This window comes from Myotis daubentonii, chromosome 18 (genome assembly GCF_963259705.1).
Source record: "Myotis daubentonii chromosome 18, mMyoDau2.1, whole genome shotgun sequence".
Taxonomy (NCBI): Eukaryota; Metazoa; Chordata; class Mammalia; order Chiroptera; family Vespertilionidae; genus Myotis; species Myotis daubentonii.
This window is the reverse complement of record NC_081857.1, coordinates 16,335,147-16,354,329: the sequence shown is the minus strand read 5'-3', so window position 1 is coordinate 16,354,329 and position 19,183 is coordinate 16,335,147. Positions and strand designations below refer to the sequence as shown.

General features: G+C 44.8%; 1 protein-coding gene and 1 long non-coding RNA gene across 2 annotated transcripts in view; one reads left to right on the top strand and one right to left on the bottom strand.

Moving 5' to 3' along the window:
* Positions 1-4,123, bottom strand: part of SMYD2 (SET and MYND domain containing 2) — a 52,543-nt gene extending 48,420 nt beyond the window's left edge. Inside the window, exon 1 of the mRNA XM_059674996.1 lies at positions 3,814-4,123. Coding sequence (XP_059530979.1) covers positions 3,814-3,983 — 170 coding nt within the window. The 5' untranslated portion in view covers positions 3,984-4,123. The remainder of the gene's footprint in view (positions 1-3,813) is intronic.
* A 188-nt stretch (positions 4,124-4,311) lies between these two features.
* Positions 4,312-17,644, top strand: LOC132221069 (uncharacterized). Its single transcript, XR_009449908.1, has 5 exons — positions 4,312-4,435; positions 9,264-9,388; positions 12,125-12,217; positions 16,644-16,745; positions 17,574-17,644. It is a non-coding gene; the product is annotated as an uncharacterized LOC132221069 (long non-coding RNA).
* Positions 17,645-19,183: the final 1,539 nt, after the last annotated feature.

Here is a 19,183-nt window from a genome sequence, read left to right as displayed (position 1 = left end):
GCCAGTTTTGACCACTTACTATGTGTTAGGGCTGCGCTGAGCACCCGATTTCCACTACCTCAGGTTTAGTGCGGTGAGTGGGAATTAATGTGCACATTTTACAGACAAAGGAATCTGGGAGTTCAGAGAGGTTACATTACTCACCTAAAGACAAACCACCAGGAAGGGATGAAGCCAGAATTCAAACCAAAGTCCCTCCTTGGCAGTCTCTAAATAAAAGAAAACCCTGAAATACCGAAATGTTGGAAGTGACAGCACAATATCTCATCTGATGTACAGATGGCTGAATTTTGTATTCTTTACTGTAACTTCTTAGAGGAAATCTGTTGTCTGTATTTTTTAATCTTACTACCCATGGGGGGTGGGAGGGTGGACATGTGGAAAGAAGGTGGAATCCTCTATTAGAGCCATTGTCCAATTTTTCACTCAGAAAACAAAGTCATCTGAGACCACGCGAAGCCATTTCTCCCCTTGGAGACTCCAATTCTCAGAAAACGTTCTGGGAATAAGTAAAATCACAGCAGCCCTGCAGACAACCCCTCGTCTGTGGGCAGAGCGGCTAAGATCATTCTGACAGTTTGGTAAAACAAGGGGAAAGTGGGATGGACATTGCTACTGAACACATCGGGGGACCGTATGCCTTTGTAACTGCTGAAATAAGGCCTCTCCATCTGAATGTTTTGCTCATGTAAACATTTTAAGTCTTAAAAGCACCACTGAGTGAGCCAGGCATAATATAAATTCCTTGAAACTGGATTCCAACAGCTCTATTCCAAGGAAGTTCAGCGGGCCTTCCTACTTGCCCCCCATAATCCGAACAAACGAATAAAAAGACAACATTCTTGCCCTTAAATGACCCGTGAGCCAAGAGAATAAAAGATCAACAAGGGGACGTCTGCCCACCTGAGGACCCGCATAGAAAGTGAATATTCAGATGAACACTCATTAGATCACAGCGAATTTTTCCATTTTTTCCCTTTCGGAGACAATGTCAAGTGTTAAAATGTGTCAAATACCAAGTTTGAAATATAATAATAATAAAAAAAACTGCCACAAAAAGTTGGCCAATGCCAGAAATTATGTTTGTACGTGAGTGGGTGTGTTCATAAAATGTATCTAAGAGGTCTGGTAAGGACAGCTCCCAATTAGAAGACATTTATATTTTTAGAAGCTGCCTTCGAGCAGCTGAGGCAAGATACACATCTTCCCAAGTGTCACCTACCCAAACTGAGAAAATGTGACACAAATGTAAAACTCTCAGACATGCTCCTTTGTCTGAACTATCCTGACAGCAAGAATCCCATTCCGTGGTGACCTAAGAAACGTGGTTTGTGGGATTTTTTTTTTCAACTTATGGAACATAATTATTCCTGAAGAAATCACTTATTTTACTTCAAAGTAAGTTAAACCCTCATACAATGAATATGACAGGGAAAATCTCTAGTGGCCCATTTATCTAAGCACTATTGTTTATATTAAACTTCCAGCACAAGAAAGGATAAGGAATAGTTTCCTAAGGTGGGGAATCAGGGCGGGGGGGGGGGGGGGGCAGGACTGGGTTTTGCCCTGTTTGCTTCAATATTTGAGAATTCTGTTCCTACTCCCAGGAGGCACTGTGGAGACGAGATACCCAGGCGTTCCTCTAGGTCTAGGACAACTGGACAGACTGATTTGTCCCGGGTCATACACACACAGTTGATGGAGGAAAGGGTGCTAAATCTGTGAGAATGATCTACTAACTCTGAACTAATCAGATTGAACAGAGCTCAGAGAGTGGAGCAAGAAGGTATTTCTAATGTCATCCTAGCGTCATAGTATTGTGATTTCTTGTGTGTTATTTTAACTGACTTCAGAGGAGAGGAAGTGAACCCTGGGTGTTGACAGTTCACCTTCCTAAACCAACAGAGAAAGGTGGGGGAGGTGCGGCAGAACCACCCTAATGCATGTGACAGCTCTGGTTTGGGGCCTAAGGCAGCAATCAGTGAGCCTGACAAGTGTCCTTCAGTAAATGGGGGGAGGGGTGGGGGAACGTTGTCACATATGCAAAGTTGACCCTGACTGTGCACCAGTGTTCTAAGGTTGGGGGGGGGGGGGTGTGGAGCAGATACAGTTAGGACACTCACAGCTAAAGAAAAGCCCTGCTTCTCCCTTCTCAACCCAGAGATATATGATCCTTAATTCGTTTGAGGGGAGGACTGGTAACTACCAGCTGAGTACCTACTACGTGTCTTCTCTCACGCGATGGACCACCAGCATCCCTGACGTGGCGAGGGAGACCCCCCTTCTGGGGTAGGTGATCCTGCTCTGCTCCTGCCTCTCCTGCCACCCACACCGCTTCAGGCTCTGAGCCACAGTCAGGCTCAGAAGATCAAGGGGACCAGTCACAGCAGCCTTTTTAACTTTGGGAAAACCCAATGCTCACTTCACTCAAACGTTGCAAAGTGGTGCCATGACCCTTTAGCTCTTGGCTCACCAATTCAAAGAGCCACATCACATACAGCCCTTACGCTGCCCACCGCATGATTCTGTAGCTAGTTCCTTTCCAGGTTCCCCCAAGCGGAAGACGGCTCTGTTGGGGAGTCCGGCCAAGATTACTACAGTATTTAGCTTCTGTCCCTTCTTTTCCTGTGCCCGTAATGTGGAATCACGTGCACCGGCCTCGGAGATGGAGTACTTCGGTCTATGCCGGAATTGAGACCTGTACTCTAAAGGTCCCTGCAGGAACTCAGGTGGCTCCACCCAGCCCAAGAATCTCCGCTTCAAAGATGAGGAAACTGAGGGTGGAAGAAAGTACAGCAGGGCCCCGTTTCTCAGAGAGCAGTGGGAGGCCAGGTACAGACTTCACTCCAACGCCATGCTTCCCAGCCTTGCTGATGGTACTGGGCACCTTGCTCGGTGGGAAACGGGCAAAACTGAAGAGACGGGTGGGCATTAGTTTTCCTGCTTGTAAAATGGTGAGAGAGGGTGCTGTATTGGTGCCTTTCGGGGCTGAAACTATCATAAGGCTTGAGGCTATCATTATGTGTGGGTGTATGTGGATATATGTGCATACATACAAATATAGACATATATGCATGCATACGATATGCTACAATTAAATGCCATTTTCAACCACACATTTTGCGTAATTCCCCACCTCTCCCCCCCCCCCCCCCCCAGTGGCCATGTCTTCCCAGTTCTGAGCCAGGTCTCCATGCGTCCCATCTGGAATCCCAGGTGTGTGTGGTCAGTGCCCCTGTGGCTTCTCTCCAAACACCAAGTGCAGAGCGCGCGAAAGAGAAGAGGGGCCAGGTACTGTACATGAATATTAAGTATCATGAAGCTCCTTGGAGGAAATCGCAAGTCTGCGGCAGGCAGGGCTGGGCTGCGGGGGGAACAGCACACACCGCAGGAAGCACAAGTTAAAGGTGACAGACTACGGCTGCCTGCGCCTGGGGCCCCGCTGCACTGCCCAGGGTGGGCAGCGCATGGCCTCGCGTGGAACCAGGCTGGCTGCGCGCCACGCCCACGGGTGGGGGCAGTCCCCTGCTCTCGCCCAGGTTGGCATCTCCCACGTGGGCAACTCTGAAAACGTGCAGCGGGAACTTGGCTCCTGCTTCCTGCATCACGTGGCTGGCCCGGTGGGGTTAAAACGACCCGCCCGCCGCTGGACCTCCCCTAGAGCCCCCCCTTCGCCGCCCCCCCACCTGAGGGGCCGGCGCTAGGACCCCGCGCGCCACGCGCACTTCCTCCCGCCGCGGTCCGCGCCTCCGCCCGGCGCCCGCGCCCCCGCTCCCGCCGGCGTCCGCCCGCCCGCCCGCCCGCGCCGCCTACCTGGCGAAGCAGTGCTCGCAGTGGTTGCCCCGCTCGTTGACCGTGAGCACGCAGGCGTAGGCCGGGCAGGAGAAGAGCAGGTCCCCCACCTGGAAGGGCTGCAGGGCGCGCAGCCCCCGGCCCTTGCCCGGGCTGCAGAAGCGCTCCAGGCCGTCCCCCTCAGCCCGCATGGTGGCGGCGGGAGGGCTGCGCGGCGCCGGCCGAGCCCGAGCTGCTCCCCGCGAGCTGTTATTGGAGAAGCGTCACCCCGAGCCGCGGGGGGCGGGGTGGGGAGCCGCCCGGCGGACGCGGCGGCGGCGGCCACCGCTCCCCGGAAGGGACGACGGCCCCGCCCGGCCCTCGCGCGCGCCCCGGGAGGGAGGGGGACCGGTCCCGCGGCCCCGCCCAGAGCGCGGGACCCTCGGCGGCCGCCCGCTCCCTGTCGGGCCGCTTCCGGTGTGGCCGCGACAAAGCAAGGCGGCTCCGGGAAGGAGGGCGGGAGACGTCTGCGCCTCCGCCGCGTCTCCACGGAGCGCGGGACGCTGTTCCCTGCCCCGTGGGCGGATGGCCGCCTGCCTGCGGGGACCGGTGCCCGAGGCCTCCCCTGCGCAGTCAGCCTGGCCCCTGGGAGCGCCCGCCCTTGGTAATTGGAAGGGGGCACAGAAGTTTCCCCACCTTGCGCTCTGATGTCCTACAGAAGCCCCCGGGGAACACGGGGGAGAAATCACAGTGGGAAAGTTGGATGTGCTGAGGGCGAAAGGTTTCTAACCGTGTGAGGCTTTAATTCGTCTAGAGTCGCTCTGAGTGTAGGGTGTGAACGTGGTTTCCCCTCTGCCCCCCCAGGGGGGTTTAGCCGCAAGGCCTAACAGCGGTTCTCAACCTGTGGGCCGCGACCCCTTTGGCGGGTCGAAGGACCCTTTCACAGGGGTCGCCTAAGACCATCCTGCATATCAGATATTTACATGACGATTCATAACAGTAGCAACATGACAGTGATGAAGTAGCAACGAAAATAATTTTATGGCTGGGTCACAACATGAGGAACTGTATTTAAAGGTCCAGAAGGTTGAGAGCCACTGCGAGAAATGCGGGGGGTGGGGTGGGGGTGCGCAGGCCCACGGAGGAGACTGCAGTCCTTGAACAAGCAGAGGTCTTTAAGGCTCTTGTTGGGGGCAGTGCCAGGCTGTGGCCAGAGCCCTCAGCTAGAGTTTGCAGTGGTTTTAACAGTCATCTGAGAAAAGCACGCTAGGTTATGAGTCGCCTAGAGGAGTTACAACACCCTAAGCACATAGAGCAGTGCTTATTAGCATTAGTCCGGTACACGTGCGTGCTGTTGGGTGTTTTAGGTTGAGAAGGATGTCACCTGTGTGCACACAGGATTATGTAAAGGCCGAAACTGGCGTGCAGTAAAGACTAACAGCGTGGAGAGTTTAGCAGAAAACACTAATACATAACACTCAGGTTTGTTCTCAAACTATGTTACCCGTGTAAGGTCAAGACTAGTGTAGCAAAATGTGATTTGGAATATGCCATGAGATCAGTGGACTTTTTGACTCTATTTGACTTAAATTCCTAAAATAAATACGCCTCCAGCCTTCCCGTAAAGAAAAATACATCAGAAATACCATCTCACTCGTGCATTTTAAGAACTGTTCACTGAGAGCACCCACTATGTGCCAGATAGAAAGATGGACAAAGTGTAGCTCTTTGCATTCAACACATTCACAATCCAATAATAATTACTATTCATTACCAAGAAGTATGGGCCAGGCATTGTACTAAGTGCACTAATCACAATATTTCATTTAATCTGTGGTTTCAACAGTGAGTTAGGGGTTATAGCTCCCATTTCCAAAATTAGGCAACTAAGATTCAGAATCATTTCCAAGACCACACAAGAAAGTTGCAGAATTTTGTTTCAACCTCAGGTGCGTCTGAAATTGAGTCCCACACTCTTACCGTGGCTATCCCTGTGCCAACAAACACAGCCCACTTCGTGTTGTTCTGGCGGCTTGGAAAAAGTGTTCTGTGGGAATTCAGGCAGTGAGGGACTCACTCAGCCGGAGGCGTGAGGAAGGTGCCACGTTCAAGAGATGTTTGAGCTGAGCCTAAAGGATGGATGGGACTTTGCAAGTACAGGAGGTGAGAACAGTTTTCCAGGCAGAGAGAACTACGTGCAAAGACAGGGACCTCAACGAACAGTGTGGAGTTGGGCCCCCTGAGTGGTTCTGAGTGGAGTGTAAGTGCTCAAGGCGAGGACAGCTGATGAGGCAGAAATGGGGGAAGCTTTGTCCCCCACATGGTGTGGGAGTCCCTGGAAGTGTCCAAGCTGAGGGGTGCTATAATCAGTGTCGTAGACTCAGCTCTACTGGCAGTCTTGCAGATAGATTGGAAGGGACAGGACTGAACACAGGACCACCAGTGAAAGGAGCATTTACAGTATTTTAAGTGAGAGGTGAAGAAAGCCAGAAGGAGGCAGTGGCATCAGGGAAAGAAGCAAAGGTGTTCAAGGGTAATTCCAATTTCTTGTTCGGCATAAGGTTTCTTTTCCGCGTGGGGAGATATATGGCAAGCAGATAACAGCTAGTGTCGACTTTCTAGCTGTAGCCTGATCAGTCTTATAGGCTGAAGGCAGGAACCATAAATATCCTAGAATGTTGGGACCAGAAGAGGCATTTTCTTACTAATGAGGAAAGTCAGGGCCTGTGAAGTGAAATGAGTTGCCTAAATAACCCAGTGGCAGGCAGAGCTAGCACGGGAGCCCACCACATGTGCATTCAACAGTTAAATATTCATTACATGCTTACTGTGTTCCAGCAACAGAGAGATGGGCTGGTGATAGAATGGTAACAAAAGCTGGCTCATTCCCTGCCCTCGCAGAGCTCTGTACGTTCTGGTGGAGGAAGCAGACTTTGATCACATAATCACATCAACAGTCAGTGGTCTCAAGCTCTTAGGGGGATCTAACCTAGTCTAGGGAAGCTTTTTGGAGACAGGGATGCCTGGACTAAATCCAAAGGATGAATAGAATTTAATCAAGAGAAGAGGTGGAGGGACAAGCATTCAAACAGAGGGAACAGCATGTGAAAAGTTCCATTGGTATGAAAGACATGACTGGAGCAGAGCTACCTGGAGAGAGTTGTTCCAGGTATTTTTAGGGGGTAAGTAGCTCTAGCTGGACAGGCTACAGGAGTCAGAAAAGCCTCTGACAGGTGCCAGACTACTATGTTAGATAAATTTTATGCTAGCTCGACACACTGAGTTGATTTTGGCAATTGTGTTTTATGATAGATGGGTATTATATGTTCATGAAAGAAATTTCTCAAACCCTAGAAGTTTCTGAGTACATGTCTACATCGGCAAACCTTGAATAAATTTTGAGGCTGTGTAAGTTTTTAACTCTGATTTCTGGGAGCTTTAACCAGTACAAAGAAGAAAAGATGACGTGGAAGTAAACACACAGTTACAAACAGTAAGCAAGTTACCTGTTGCAAGGATTAATTGTGCAAAGTAATCTATTGTTTACGTTTCTATTGTATGCAATTTTTTCTTCTCTCATTGAGAAAAACATTAGCATAGCTACTGAGTTGTCTTCCCAGGCAAGTGGTGGCTGAGGCAGACTGGTTCTTGTGGTGAAGGTGACTGAGTTAAGGACAAGGGGAAAGGAGCAGTCTCCTTTCAGAAACAGGCCTGTGCTGAACGCAGAGTGACTTGGGATGGGAAAATAGTCAAGCAACAGCCACGAATGTAGGCCCTTAAATTGCGAAGAAAACTGTTTAAAATGAATGGTCAAGGAATGGCAACAGCCCAGCCTGGGCAAACTGCGATGACAGCACTCTTAATGCAACTCATGCTTGTCACTCTCACTCGGAATTCTCACATTCCGTGAAAGTCACCTTCCAGCTGCCGGGGCCCCTCCATCTCTTCCACGTTCTCTGCCCAGGGTTTGGAAGGAATGGAGTTTTCCATAGCTTCGCCTCACTGTAACTCACAGGAAGCGGCACAAAGATGAGGACCCCCTTCGCTTCATGTTTCTAACCTAGAAATTGATCTAAGTTGTCAGGGAAATCTCCTTCCAGTCACAACTTGGCACGTGAAGGATATAGCTCGGGCCTAGGGAAATCAAGCCTTAGCTAAGATGGAATACGGGTGAACATGGGCAGTGGACTGGTACCCTATACTGGCATACCTCTATGTGCATTTCAGTTATTGATTATGCATTATGTGTCTACACTGGGATAGACCGTTGTCAGACAAAGGTGAGAAGACCAATATACATGCAAAGAGCTATGCAGTGGCTGAATAATGGCATCTAAAGATATTGGTTCCTAATCCCTGGAACCCATAAAGGCTACCTTCTATGGTTACCTTAGATGTGTTCAGTTGAAGACCTTGAGGTGGCATGACTGTCCTGGATGATCAGGGTGGGCCCTCAGTGCAAGCACAAGAGTCTGTATAAGAGATTGGACAGTCAGACAAGGGGGCAGCAATGTTGTCACAGAGGCAAGGTTAGAGCAGTGTTGCTACAAACCCAGCAATGCAAGGACCACCAGAGACAAGGAACAGATTTTCCCTGAAGAGCCTCTGGAATCAGTGTGGCCCTGCCAACGTGAGTCCAGCCCAGGGATACTGATTTCAGACTTCTAGCTTCCAGCTCCGTGAGTGAATACAGTTCTGTTGTTCTAAGCCACCCAGCCTGCGGTAATCTGTCACAGCAGCCACAGGAAACTAATACAAATGATAACCATAAAAGTTTTACTAGGGGAACGAACAAAGTGTGGTAGAAAGGCTTCACAGACGACCTGGTATTTTAGCTCCTTCCAGAAGGAAGATTAAAGATTGACCCTGAGAAAGAGTTTGCCCCCCCTAAATGGGTTTAGGAACCTGAAGATGTAAACTCACTGGGATAGGAGAGAACTTGACAATCCAGAGAATTACTTTTCTTTTACTTAATAAGCACCATCAGATGCATTTTAAATTATATTCTCACTTTATCCTCCTAACAGCATTTGATAGATGAAGACACTAAATCATAGGTGGGTAACTTATTCAGGTGAACGGTGTGGGGTGGACTCGAAACCCGCTGTGTAGCTGTGCGTCCATGCCCTGGACCACTGCACCTTCCCGCCTTCCTATTTGGCCTGAGCGGGAGCCCTAGGTGGGGGATCTCAGGTGAGGCCGGAGCAGCAGGAGTGGTACCATGATAAAGGGTCCTGTAAGGCTGTGTGCATAGGGTCAGGGCACAGTGGAGCCAGAGAAGGAATTTGGCAGATGTGATCCGGTTGTTGCCTTAGAAAGGTCACTTTTCATGGCTGAAGGTAGGATAAGTTACAGGAGGGTGAGTGCAGGGAGAGAGGAATATGGAATCTAATGCACTAGGTAGTCCAGGGGAGGGATGTGGCTGGCGTGAACAAGGGCAGTGACGGGTGATGGAGAGGAGGGATATGGATTTGAGAACTTTTCATTAACAGGACTTGGGGATCAAAGTGCATGAAGAGGAAGAAGAAGGGGAACTATGAGCCATGAGAAAATATGGTGACAGCTGACATCACCTCCTTCCAGTCCCTCCAATTCATTTCCTCCCACCTTTTATCCTGTGAGTATTCCTCAAACAAGATCTTGTTATTTCTTCCACCTCTATGTTTCCAATTTAACCCCCCTTTATTTCCGTTCCTAAGCCCCTCCACCCTTATGGCCTCACTTTGGAATGACTGCAATAGCAGTAATATTTTGAGATAGCCAAGGGTCACTCACTGGGCTCTGTGTTTCCTTTTATACCCCTTGCCCTTACCGCCCATTCAGTGGCATTGACTCACGAAGAAATGATATTTCTGTGTTAGATTCTGAAACATTTTCTGAGTGATTGAAGTTCTGAAAGGACTGATAAAGTCTTGATGTGTGGTGATACTTTAATATTAAGGGTATGTTATACTGGGAATGTTTGACCTAGCTCCTAGACCAGCCGTGGGCAAACTACGGCCCGCGGGCCGGATCCGGCCCATTTGAAATGAATAAAACTAAAAAAAAAAAAAAAAAAGACCGTACCCTTTTATGTAATGATGTTTACTTTGAATTTATATTAGTTCACACGAACACTCCATCCATGCTTTTGTTCCGGCCCTCCAGTCCAGTTTAAGAGCCCATTGTGGCCCTTGAGTCAAAAAGTTTGCCCACCCCTGGCCTAGACTTTCTTGTTGGTCTTTTGGGGGAGGTATATTATTGTTATTTTCCTGATCACGGAATCATAGGTGTTGGCTTGCAATGCTGACGAGTGTCCTGTGTTGCTCTGCTGTCTCAGTAGCGAGCAAAGGTGTTCACTTGGACATAAAGAAACCTCTGCGTCAAGCTGAAGAGCAGCAAGAGCATCCCTAACGCATAATTTACAGACCTAACCCAGCCTCTCCGCCGCACTGCAGCATTTGCCTATAGAGACAGAGTTACCATGGAAGGAGAAACTATTTATATCAGTGGGAGGAATACTGAAGCCCGAGAAAAGTACATACATAGCTATTTGAGAGTCATTTTTATCATTTCTTAAACTACCAGCCATATCCTCTTGTATTGAGAGGGGGAAAAGGGAGACAGAGATTAAGAAGCAGAGCTTAAACTGGGTTTGTCCTCAGCATACAGGAAATATAATAGTTCTAACTAGATACTAAAAGTGGAATCAAAAGGCATCAAAAACACAAGGCCCTAGTACTGACATTCTTGGTTCTCATCTAGACTTATAAGTTGTTTTTTTAAATCTCTGTAAAGTCTTACTACCTTTTTCCCCATTTAAAACACACACACACACACACACACACACACACACACACACAAAAGGAGGTATTAAAATGTAACAAAGTTTAGAACTTGTGCATATTTCTATTTTGTTGAGAACAGGCTAAGTTTCTTCTTTGGGGGAGGCCAGCTTATCTAACAGCTGGAAGGAGGGGATGGACACAGAATTTGATTTTGTTACCAAAGGCTGATGGCTTTGGGCAACTTGCCTGGAGCCAGATTTTTGGTGTTTTATGCTCCCTCTAAAATCCTCTCTGATTTTATGTGAAAGCAGAAGAGTTCCATAAAAAGAAGAGATGGCCCTGACCAGTATGGCTCAGTTGTTTGAGCCTCATCCCACACAACAAAAAGTCACTGGCTCCATTCTGTGTCAGGGCACATGTCCAGGTTACAGGCTCAATCCCCAGTAGAGGGTGTGCAGGAGGCAGCCAATCAATGTTTCTCACATAGATGTTTTTCTCTCTCTCCAAGATCAATTAAAATATATTTTAAAATAAAGAAATCTCTCTATATAAAAGCCTAAGCTACCATTCATCTAGTAGCTATGATGTGCACTGATCACCAGGGGGCAGACGCTCAATGCAAGAGCTTCCGAGCTGCGGTGACTTGGCAACTGCAGTTCTCAGGTGATGCACCTGGAACCAGAGAGGAGGGAGCCCGATTCCAGGGTGCGTCACCCGAGAACCACCCTCTTGGAATCTGAGACCCCTTGGGAGTTGTCAGAGAGCAGGTTTTTGCCTGATCCCCACAGGCCAGGCCAAGGGACCCCCCATGAATCCGTGCACCGGGCCTCTAGTATATTTATAAGTAAGTATGTTTATAAATAAACTAGTGACCTGGTGCACAAATTCGTGCACATTGAAAGGAAATTAATTAGAAGGTAGCTGGTGGGGCGGGACTGGACAAGATGGGCTGGACACGCCCTGGAGCCAACCTCCTGTGGTCCCTCCCCAGCTGTAGCTGGGATGGCACCGCGGCTCAAAGGGCATCTGCTGAGTAAGCGGGATCCCTATGGCAGGTGGGGTCCTTCGGCCTGGCCTGCGAGGATGGGGCTGAAACCGGCTCTCCCAAAATCCCCCAAGAGGTGCTGGAGTGCGAGAGGGCACTCTGCAAAGTTGCTGTCATACAGGGTGTGGAACACAAATGCAAGTGTGCACTAAACCAGATTCGAGGCCAACAGTGCCCCAGCAACAACATAGCCCATGGCCGAAAGTGGAATCGTGCGACCCTGCGAGGAATCAGGCTCCCTCCTCTCTGGTTTCAGGGTGCATCGCCCGAGAACCACCGCTGCCAACTCACTGCAGCTCAGCAGCTCCTGCGTTGAACGTCTGCCCCCTGGTGGTCAGTGTGCATCATAGCTACCAGTCGGATGGACACTTAGCATATTCCCCTTTTATATAGAGAGAATAGATAAATATATAAGTAATTATACATAAATAAATAAAATAAATCATATTTAAAGCTGCAAAGCCTTAGTCTACCTGTTTTATAGGTTTAATCTTTACATAAAGTTTGAATATATCACTATAGTTTATTTCTTTTCTAAAAGAGAAAGAACATACAGGAGAGAAAGAGACAATAGCTGTGACTTGAAGAAGAAGCCATGTGAAAACCAAAAATGGTCAACTGTCAGCACCTAACTGTAAGCTATTATCGCAACACTTAAAAAAGGATATTTGGTTTAGTTGTTTTTTCTTAACATGAAATGTTTGAAATTTTTGGGAAATAGTTAAAATTTAAGGTAAATAGAATATCTTTTCTTAAGCTAGTAAAGAAAATTGCCGGGGTCCAGCCCCAGCGGGTCCAGGGGTCCCCAAAGGTGTGGACGGAGTCGGCGAAGAAGGAATGACACGGAGATAGCGTTCAGTTGATCAGCAGCCTAGCCAGGATCTCCAGCCAAGTTCTGGTCTCGATCTCCAGAGAGGGTCTGCTTCGGATTTCCAGCGAGGTTCTGTAGCCATGTTCCCTCGCTAGGTTCTCCAGCCAGGTTCTGTCCAGGCTCTCCAGTCAGGTTCAGTGTCCAGGTTCCAGTCAGGTTCTCCTGCCAATCTCTGTAGTCAGGTTCAGTCCAGGATCTATTGCCATGTTCTCTCCAGCGAAGTTCTTCTGTCTCCAGGTTCCGTGTAGGTTCTGTCTTCTGAATTCTGTCTCCTGAGTTCTGTCTTCTGCTGTCTTGTTACATCTGTATTTATACCAGTTGATTCAATCCTATCAATCTCTATTACAAAGGTTAGAGCGTTTCTTATCTCCATTCCAGGGAGTAAAGATTATGTAGCTTAAGCATGATTGTTCATAGTTAAAGTGATTAATTACCCGCCTGGCACTTAGTTGAGGGGTTTTATTCCCTCCCTAACTTCAGGGGAAAATCCCTACCTGGGGATTCAACCTTTCTCGGAGAGGTGACCTTGGTTAAAACACAGCGCCAAGAAGGTGAGCAAACATATTAAGAACCGTATGCCATATATGCCATGTCCCTTGAAACAGCAAGGATGGACCGGCTCCCGGCAGAAAATTTGTTACTTTGCTTGATAACAAATGAATTTATGCAAGATGTTATCTTTAAATACAGCTAATTTAAGACTCAAAACAGTTACTTTTTAAATCCTCACCCGATATGTTTTTATTGATTTTTAGAGAGAGAAAAAAAAGATCAAACCCACAACCTAGGTATGTGCCCTGACCAGGAATCGAACCTACCATCTTTTTTTGTGCATGGGAGTACGCTCCAACCAACAGAGGCACCCAGCCAGGGCATGACCTAAACAATTATTTTCAACTATTTTGAAAAGTACACACAGGTCAAAGCTGTGGAGGAGAAGTCAAAGTTAAACTAGACCCATTTTATGTCCTCCAGGAATTTAGAATTTAGAAGAGGAAACATGATATATACTTAGAAAGCTATAAAAATGTACTAGAATGGCCTGGCCAGTGTGGTTCAGTGGTTGAGCATTGACCCATGAACCAAGAGGTCACTGGTTCAATTCCCCATCAGGGCACATGCCCAGGTTTCGGACTTGATCCCCAGTAGGGGGTGTGCAGGAGTCAGGCAATCAATGATGTTTCTTTCTATCCCTCTCCCCCCAAATCAATTAAAGCATATTTTTAAAAAAATGTACTGGAATGTAAGATTCCTCATGAAGACAAGGTGGCTAGGCTGTTTTGCTCCAGGCAATGCCTGAAGCAAGGTAGGTGTTCAGTAAATATTGATGAATGGATAACACAAGGCAGAGAGTGTTGAGTCATATGAGAATTGAAAAAAAAAGGCCCTGGTCAGTGTGGCTCAGTTGGTTGAATGTCCTTCCGTGCACCAAGAGGTTGCTGGTTTGCAGTCGAGGCACTGATCGACATTTCTCTCCCTTTCCCTTCGGCTCTCTAAAATCAGTAAAAACATATTAGAAAAAATATTTGTAAGTGAAATTGCAATAGAAAGGACAGGTGACTTCAGCATCTTTGAAGTTATATACTTAAAGTTAATTAAGCAGACAGTCAGGCCATGAACATTTGCATTACGATTGTTTTTCAAATCCACCAATTGCTTTGTCATCCTCTTCAAGTAAGATCCTGAACACATTAGGTAATTGAACACATTACTTGTTACACTGGGCTCCATGAAATGAATGTTAGACTAGATGACAAATATGCAAGGTCTTTTTGGATGCCTGGATGATTATATGGGTAATGATTACGTGAGTAGCCCATCAAAGCTCTGATTCATAGACAGCGTTGCCTAGGAGAGAGACCTAACAGGAAGATGTTCGATAAATAATAGCAGGGGTGTTATGCAAACATGACAAAACGTGTGAGGACAATACATTAATGACCGAGGTTTGGGAAACGGGGGAAAAATATCATTAAGGTCATTTTAGTTTTACGGTTTTATTATTTAAACTGACTTCAACCAAAAAACTTGCCTTTGCCCGCCCTGAATAATGCTAGACCTAGTTCACTTTGAAATCCTTTGGACTGTTTTCTCACCATTTTCTGAATAGTTGACTAAATACACATAGTGGCTGTTTGTCTCGGGGTGCTTTCTTACACTGAACTCTTTACTAGATCTCAGCGACTCTGGTGCCTGCTACCGTTTCACCAGTTGGCAGCAAAACGAGACAAACACGAACAATATACTACTTATATATAGAAAGCTAAGCTGACTAATCTTAAAGGGAATTTTTTAAAAAAAAATCTGAAATTAGGACGTTTTCAAGGTTAGAATACTGTTTCTTTTTAAATGATGGAGGCTGTAGGTGGTACTCCTTTTAATGTTCTAGGCACAATAAAAATTGTGACTCCTCTGTGGATCCCACTGTCTTTTACATAAATTAAATTATTTTCTGAAATTTAGACACATGAATGCGAAGAATGGCATTACAATGGCATTACAGAGACTAATTGGAATTATTTCTTAATGCAGATTGTTGAGTCTTTAAATAACCTCATGCTAAATGTTCAAAATCAAGACACCTTGATTTCTTTAGTTCTTGGTCGTAAACAGAGGTGCTTGTCCACACCACTTAGGGATCAAGAAGTAGAAGGCCTCAGGCAATTAAAGCTATTATTTCTTTAAAGGCATTTAAAAAATTCATTTCTGTTTTTACCACAATTTCATTATTTTTGGAAAAGAAATTAGGCATCTTTGCTAGTGTTATTAGCATTACCATTTTAAGCAAGCATTTACTCATGTACTGTTATTGAATCCTATTTTTTCTTTGATCATAAGTGATTTATTTATGTTACCCAGATTGCTAAGGAAACAAACTATGGAAAAAAATTGATAAGTCTGCTGATTTTATTGTTCTATAAGCAATGTAGGAACTTGATGAACTTTATAAAACACATGTCAACCCAGTGATTGACAGTGTAAAGTTTTTGTTATAGATCCTTCTATACCATTATGAACATATAACTATTTTACAACAAAATTATATTATACATGCTGTTTTATAACCTGCTTTTTCAACTTAAAAGGATGTTGTAAATCTCTTTCCATTAAATTAAATGTGTTTCTACATCATTTTGATGACTTCATATTGTGATATTTTATGATATACTATAATCTGTTTTAGTTCTTTATTGTTAGATACTATTGATGTCTGTTTTTTCTCTTATAATATTGAAATGAGCTTCTTTGTCAAATTAAATCTTTATTTACATTGTTGAATAATTCATTAATATAAACAATAAAAAATAAAGTAGAAAGTGAAAATCACATCAGATATAATTGCACCATTCAAAGATAATTACCTAAACTTCTTCATTTTTCAAATATATAGGGTGGGGCAAAAGTAGGTTTATGGTTGCTCATGTGGAAAATAATACTGTAATTAGTAAATAATAATACAAGAATAAACTGTGGTTCACATACTCACAACTGTAAATCTACCTTTGCCCCACCCTGTATATACTTTATGTGACATATCTACACATCTGTTTAGATAGATAGCATACAAAATTTCATGCTGTTTTTATCATCTACTTTTTCCCACATGTCATTGGCATTTTTTGCATCTTTAAACATTGACCTGTATCATCATTTTTCATGGCTCCATGGTCTTCTATTGCACCAGAATATAATTCATTTAACCAACCCCCAGTTCAGGACCATTTGAAGTTTTTAATTGGTCTATACAGTGTTCTAATAAACATCTTTTAAATAGTTGTTTAAGTAACTTTAATAAAGAAATTCTTCTCTTTGGGGGGAATGTTACATGTAGTACTATTTCCCGGAGCTTCACAAGGCATATTCATGTATTAAGCACCTATTTACTGAGCATCTGCCAACTCTGCGAGGTGCTGGGATTAATGTATTCAAGGCTTTGGAAATTCTTACAGTAAAGATGAAAGAAATCTCTTAAATTTTTTAAATTTAAGGTTTCCCAACTTGTATTCTATTTTGGTTTTTGGTCATGGGAATCTTTCCCTTTTTGAAATAGAATATCACTTGTATTTCAAATGAGCATCTTTGTATTTCACTTGTCTTACTTGGAGCAGGATTTAGAAAATGCTAATCTAGTATCAGTCTTGTTGAAAACTACTAATTAAGTGCCTGTATCTACCTATTACTTTTACAGGAACTCTGAAAAAAAGTCTTGGGAATTATTTCGAGGAAAGATATGTTTTAGACATTTCAGAAGAATACATCTTTGATCTAAATTGTCAGATTAACTTCCAGAGTAAGTAGTATTTTGGTATAAATATTTTGGCGGGACACGGGATTTTATTTTGCTTTGTTGGTTTTTAAAAAAATAGTATTCATGTCATTAGAACAAAAGGGCACTTGAACATAAGAGGAGAATGTGAGATATAGTTTCCAGCTCTTCAGTGTATTTGTTAGGGGAAAGGAGTGAATTTCCCCGGGGAAATAGAATAGACTGAGGAGGAGAGAATAAAAAAGAAAGATGAGATTATTAAAAGGAATTAAGGATGGAGGTTATGAAGATTATAGAGCAACATGTGGAATAATTAAAACAAGACATTTCATATAAAAAGAAGGATCCTGAGTCCCATTTATAATATGTAAAAACCAGCAAGAAAAAAAAATTGGGTGGGAGGGGGGAAATCCAATAAAACAATAGTGTTCGTATTTGAGTGCTTCCCCCCCCCCAACTCTAATTGTGTTTTTCATTTTTATTTTTAAAATACATAATACAATTGAAAAAGAAATACTAAAGGATCAGACAAAATTAGGAGAAGAAAGGCTTATGGAGGAGGAGGAAGAGAGAGGTTGAGTCGAACAAAGGCAACACATAGATTAAAGTGAACAAGGGTAGGAGAAAGAACATCCCGTTTGTCCTGGAGGAGATCATTAATGGCACAAGTGCTGTGAAGTGGACAAAAGCTCGTCTATAGTGGGGTCAGATGAGAGAACCGGAGAAGAATAATTTTTTTTTCAGGACCTAGGAGCATAATAATTCACTGAGAGGTTCCCACCAGCCACTGTTACTTTGGTTTGGGTTTTATCATGTAGGGATTTTGCCTATATCACTTTTTTTTTTTTCCAGGAGCTGATAAATGAAAACCTGAAAAAAAAAAAAGAAATCCTGTAAGTTTCTTTGCCCTTATATTTGAACTGAATAATAAAGAAACGGTAAATTCTCTTTCTGAGCTGTGATAGAAACGCTACTGTATAGAAATCTTAATAATATGCTCTGTGTATACCATTTAAAAACAGGAGAACCTGGTCATCCAGGTCGTCGCAGGTGCCTTTTTTCCCCCTCAGTGATTTGTGTATATTTTATCCATAAAAGACAAATTATTATGAAAGGATAGGGAATACAGGTTTAAGAAACTCAAAGAACAAAGTGCACTTTTTGCTGTTAGAATTTCTTAAAATTAAGTTCTTAAGACTCCCGCTGCTCACCTTTAAGCAAGCAACCTTGGAACTACTCCATGAAACCCGGTTAAAGGACGAACCAAAGAGTTTCCATATATGTATATATATATATATATATTTTAAAGCAGATGAGAGAGGGAACATTTAAGTCTCCCGGTATCCATACTTATTAACTCAATTGAATGCCTGTGGTGGGTCTCACGGGAGCACACAGTAGCAGCCTCTTTGCATTACAACTCAGCCGGAAGCATTTATTCCCTTGTAATTAAGGCCAAGGGTGCCACCAGTGATGCGAATGGAAGCAATTATGTGGATTATTCAGTTCCCTCAACATGTCTCAAGAGTTTGTGTGTTTGTGGCTTTATGTTTGTGTGAAGTCCCTGTATTATATTTCTCTTGGTTCTCCCTGGCTCTGCAGGTCCAACCTCAGATAAGAACAATAGCAAACACTCCTGTGGCGCTTCCTCCATGCCAGACATTGTGCTAGGGCCGTGGTCGGCAAACTGCGGTTCGCGAGCCACATGCGGCTCTTGGGCCCCTTGAGTGTGGCTCTTCCTAAGCCTTAGGAGTACCCTAATTAAGTTAATAACAATGTACCTACCTATATAGTTTAAGTTTAAAAATTTTGGCTCTCAAAAGAAATTTCAATCGTTGTACTGTTGATATTTGGCTCTCTTGACTAATGAGTTTGCCGACCACTGTGCTAGGGGCTTTAGATACATTGTCTTTGTTCATCTTTTCAAAACTCTGTGGGGGTAAAATGTGAATTCATAGGTCCCCCAGAAGCAGATACTGAAATGAGGTTCATATACAAGGGTTTTGTTCCTGAGGTGGCTCTAGGAGAGACCAGTATGGAGTGGGGGAAGCAGGCCAGGGATAGGGAGTTGAGCTAAGCAAGGGAGCATCTCAGGCCAAATCTGCCCCACAGGGCAACTCTGGGCTGTGGGCTAGGAAAGGGAGCTTGACTTCCATCCAGGAGTATAGTCAGTCATTGATTAACAACCAACAGGGGTAGCAAAGTATATTGGGATGGGGGGGTGGGGGGACTCTATGAAAGAGGAGTAGCAGGTCTTACTGAAGAAGGTGGGACAGAAACACCTCATTTTCTGCTGCTTGTAGGTACAATTATCTCCAGGTGACAGTTGAGGCCACCGAGTCTTGCCCAAGATTTCAGGGCTCATAAGTGTAACGCAAACCGTTTCAACTTGATTTGGTTTCTAAAAATGCCAAGAGTAGTCTGAGGACCGATCCATTAATTCTTTGTTAAACTAAGCTTCA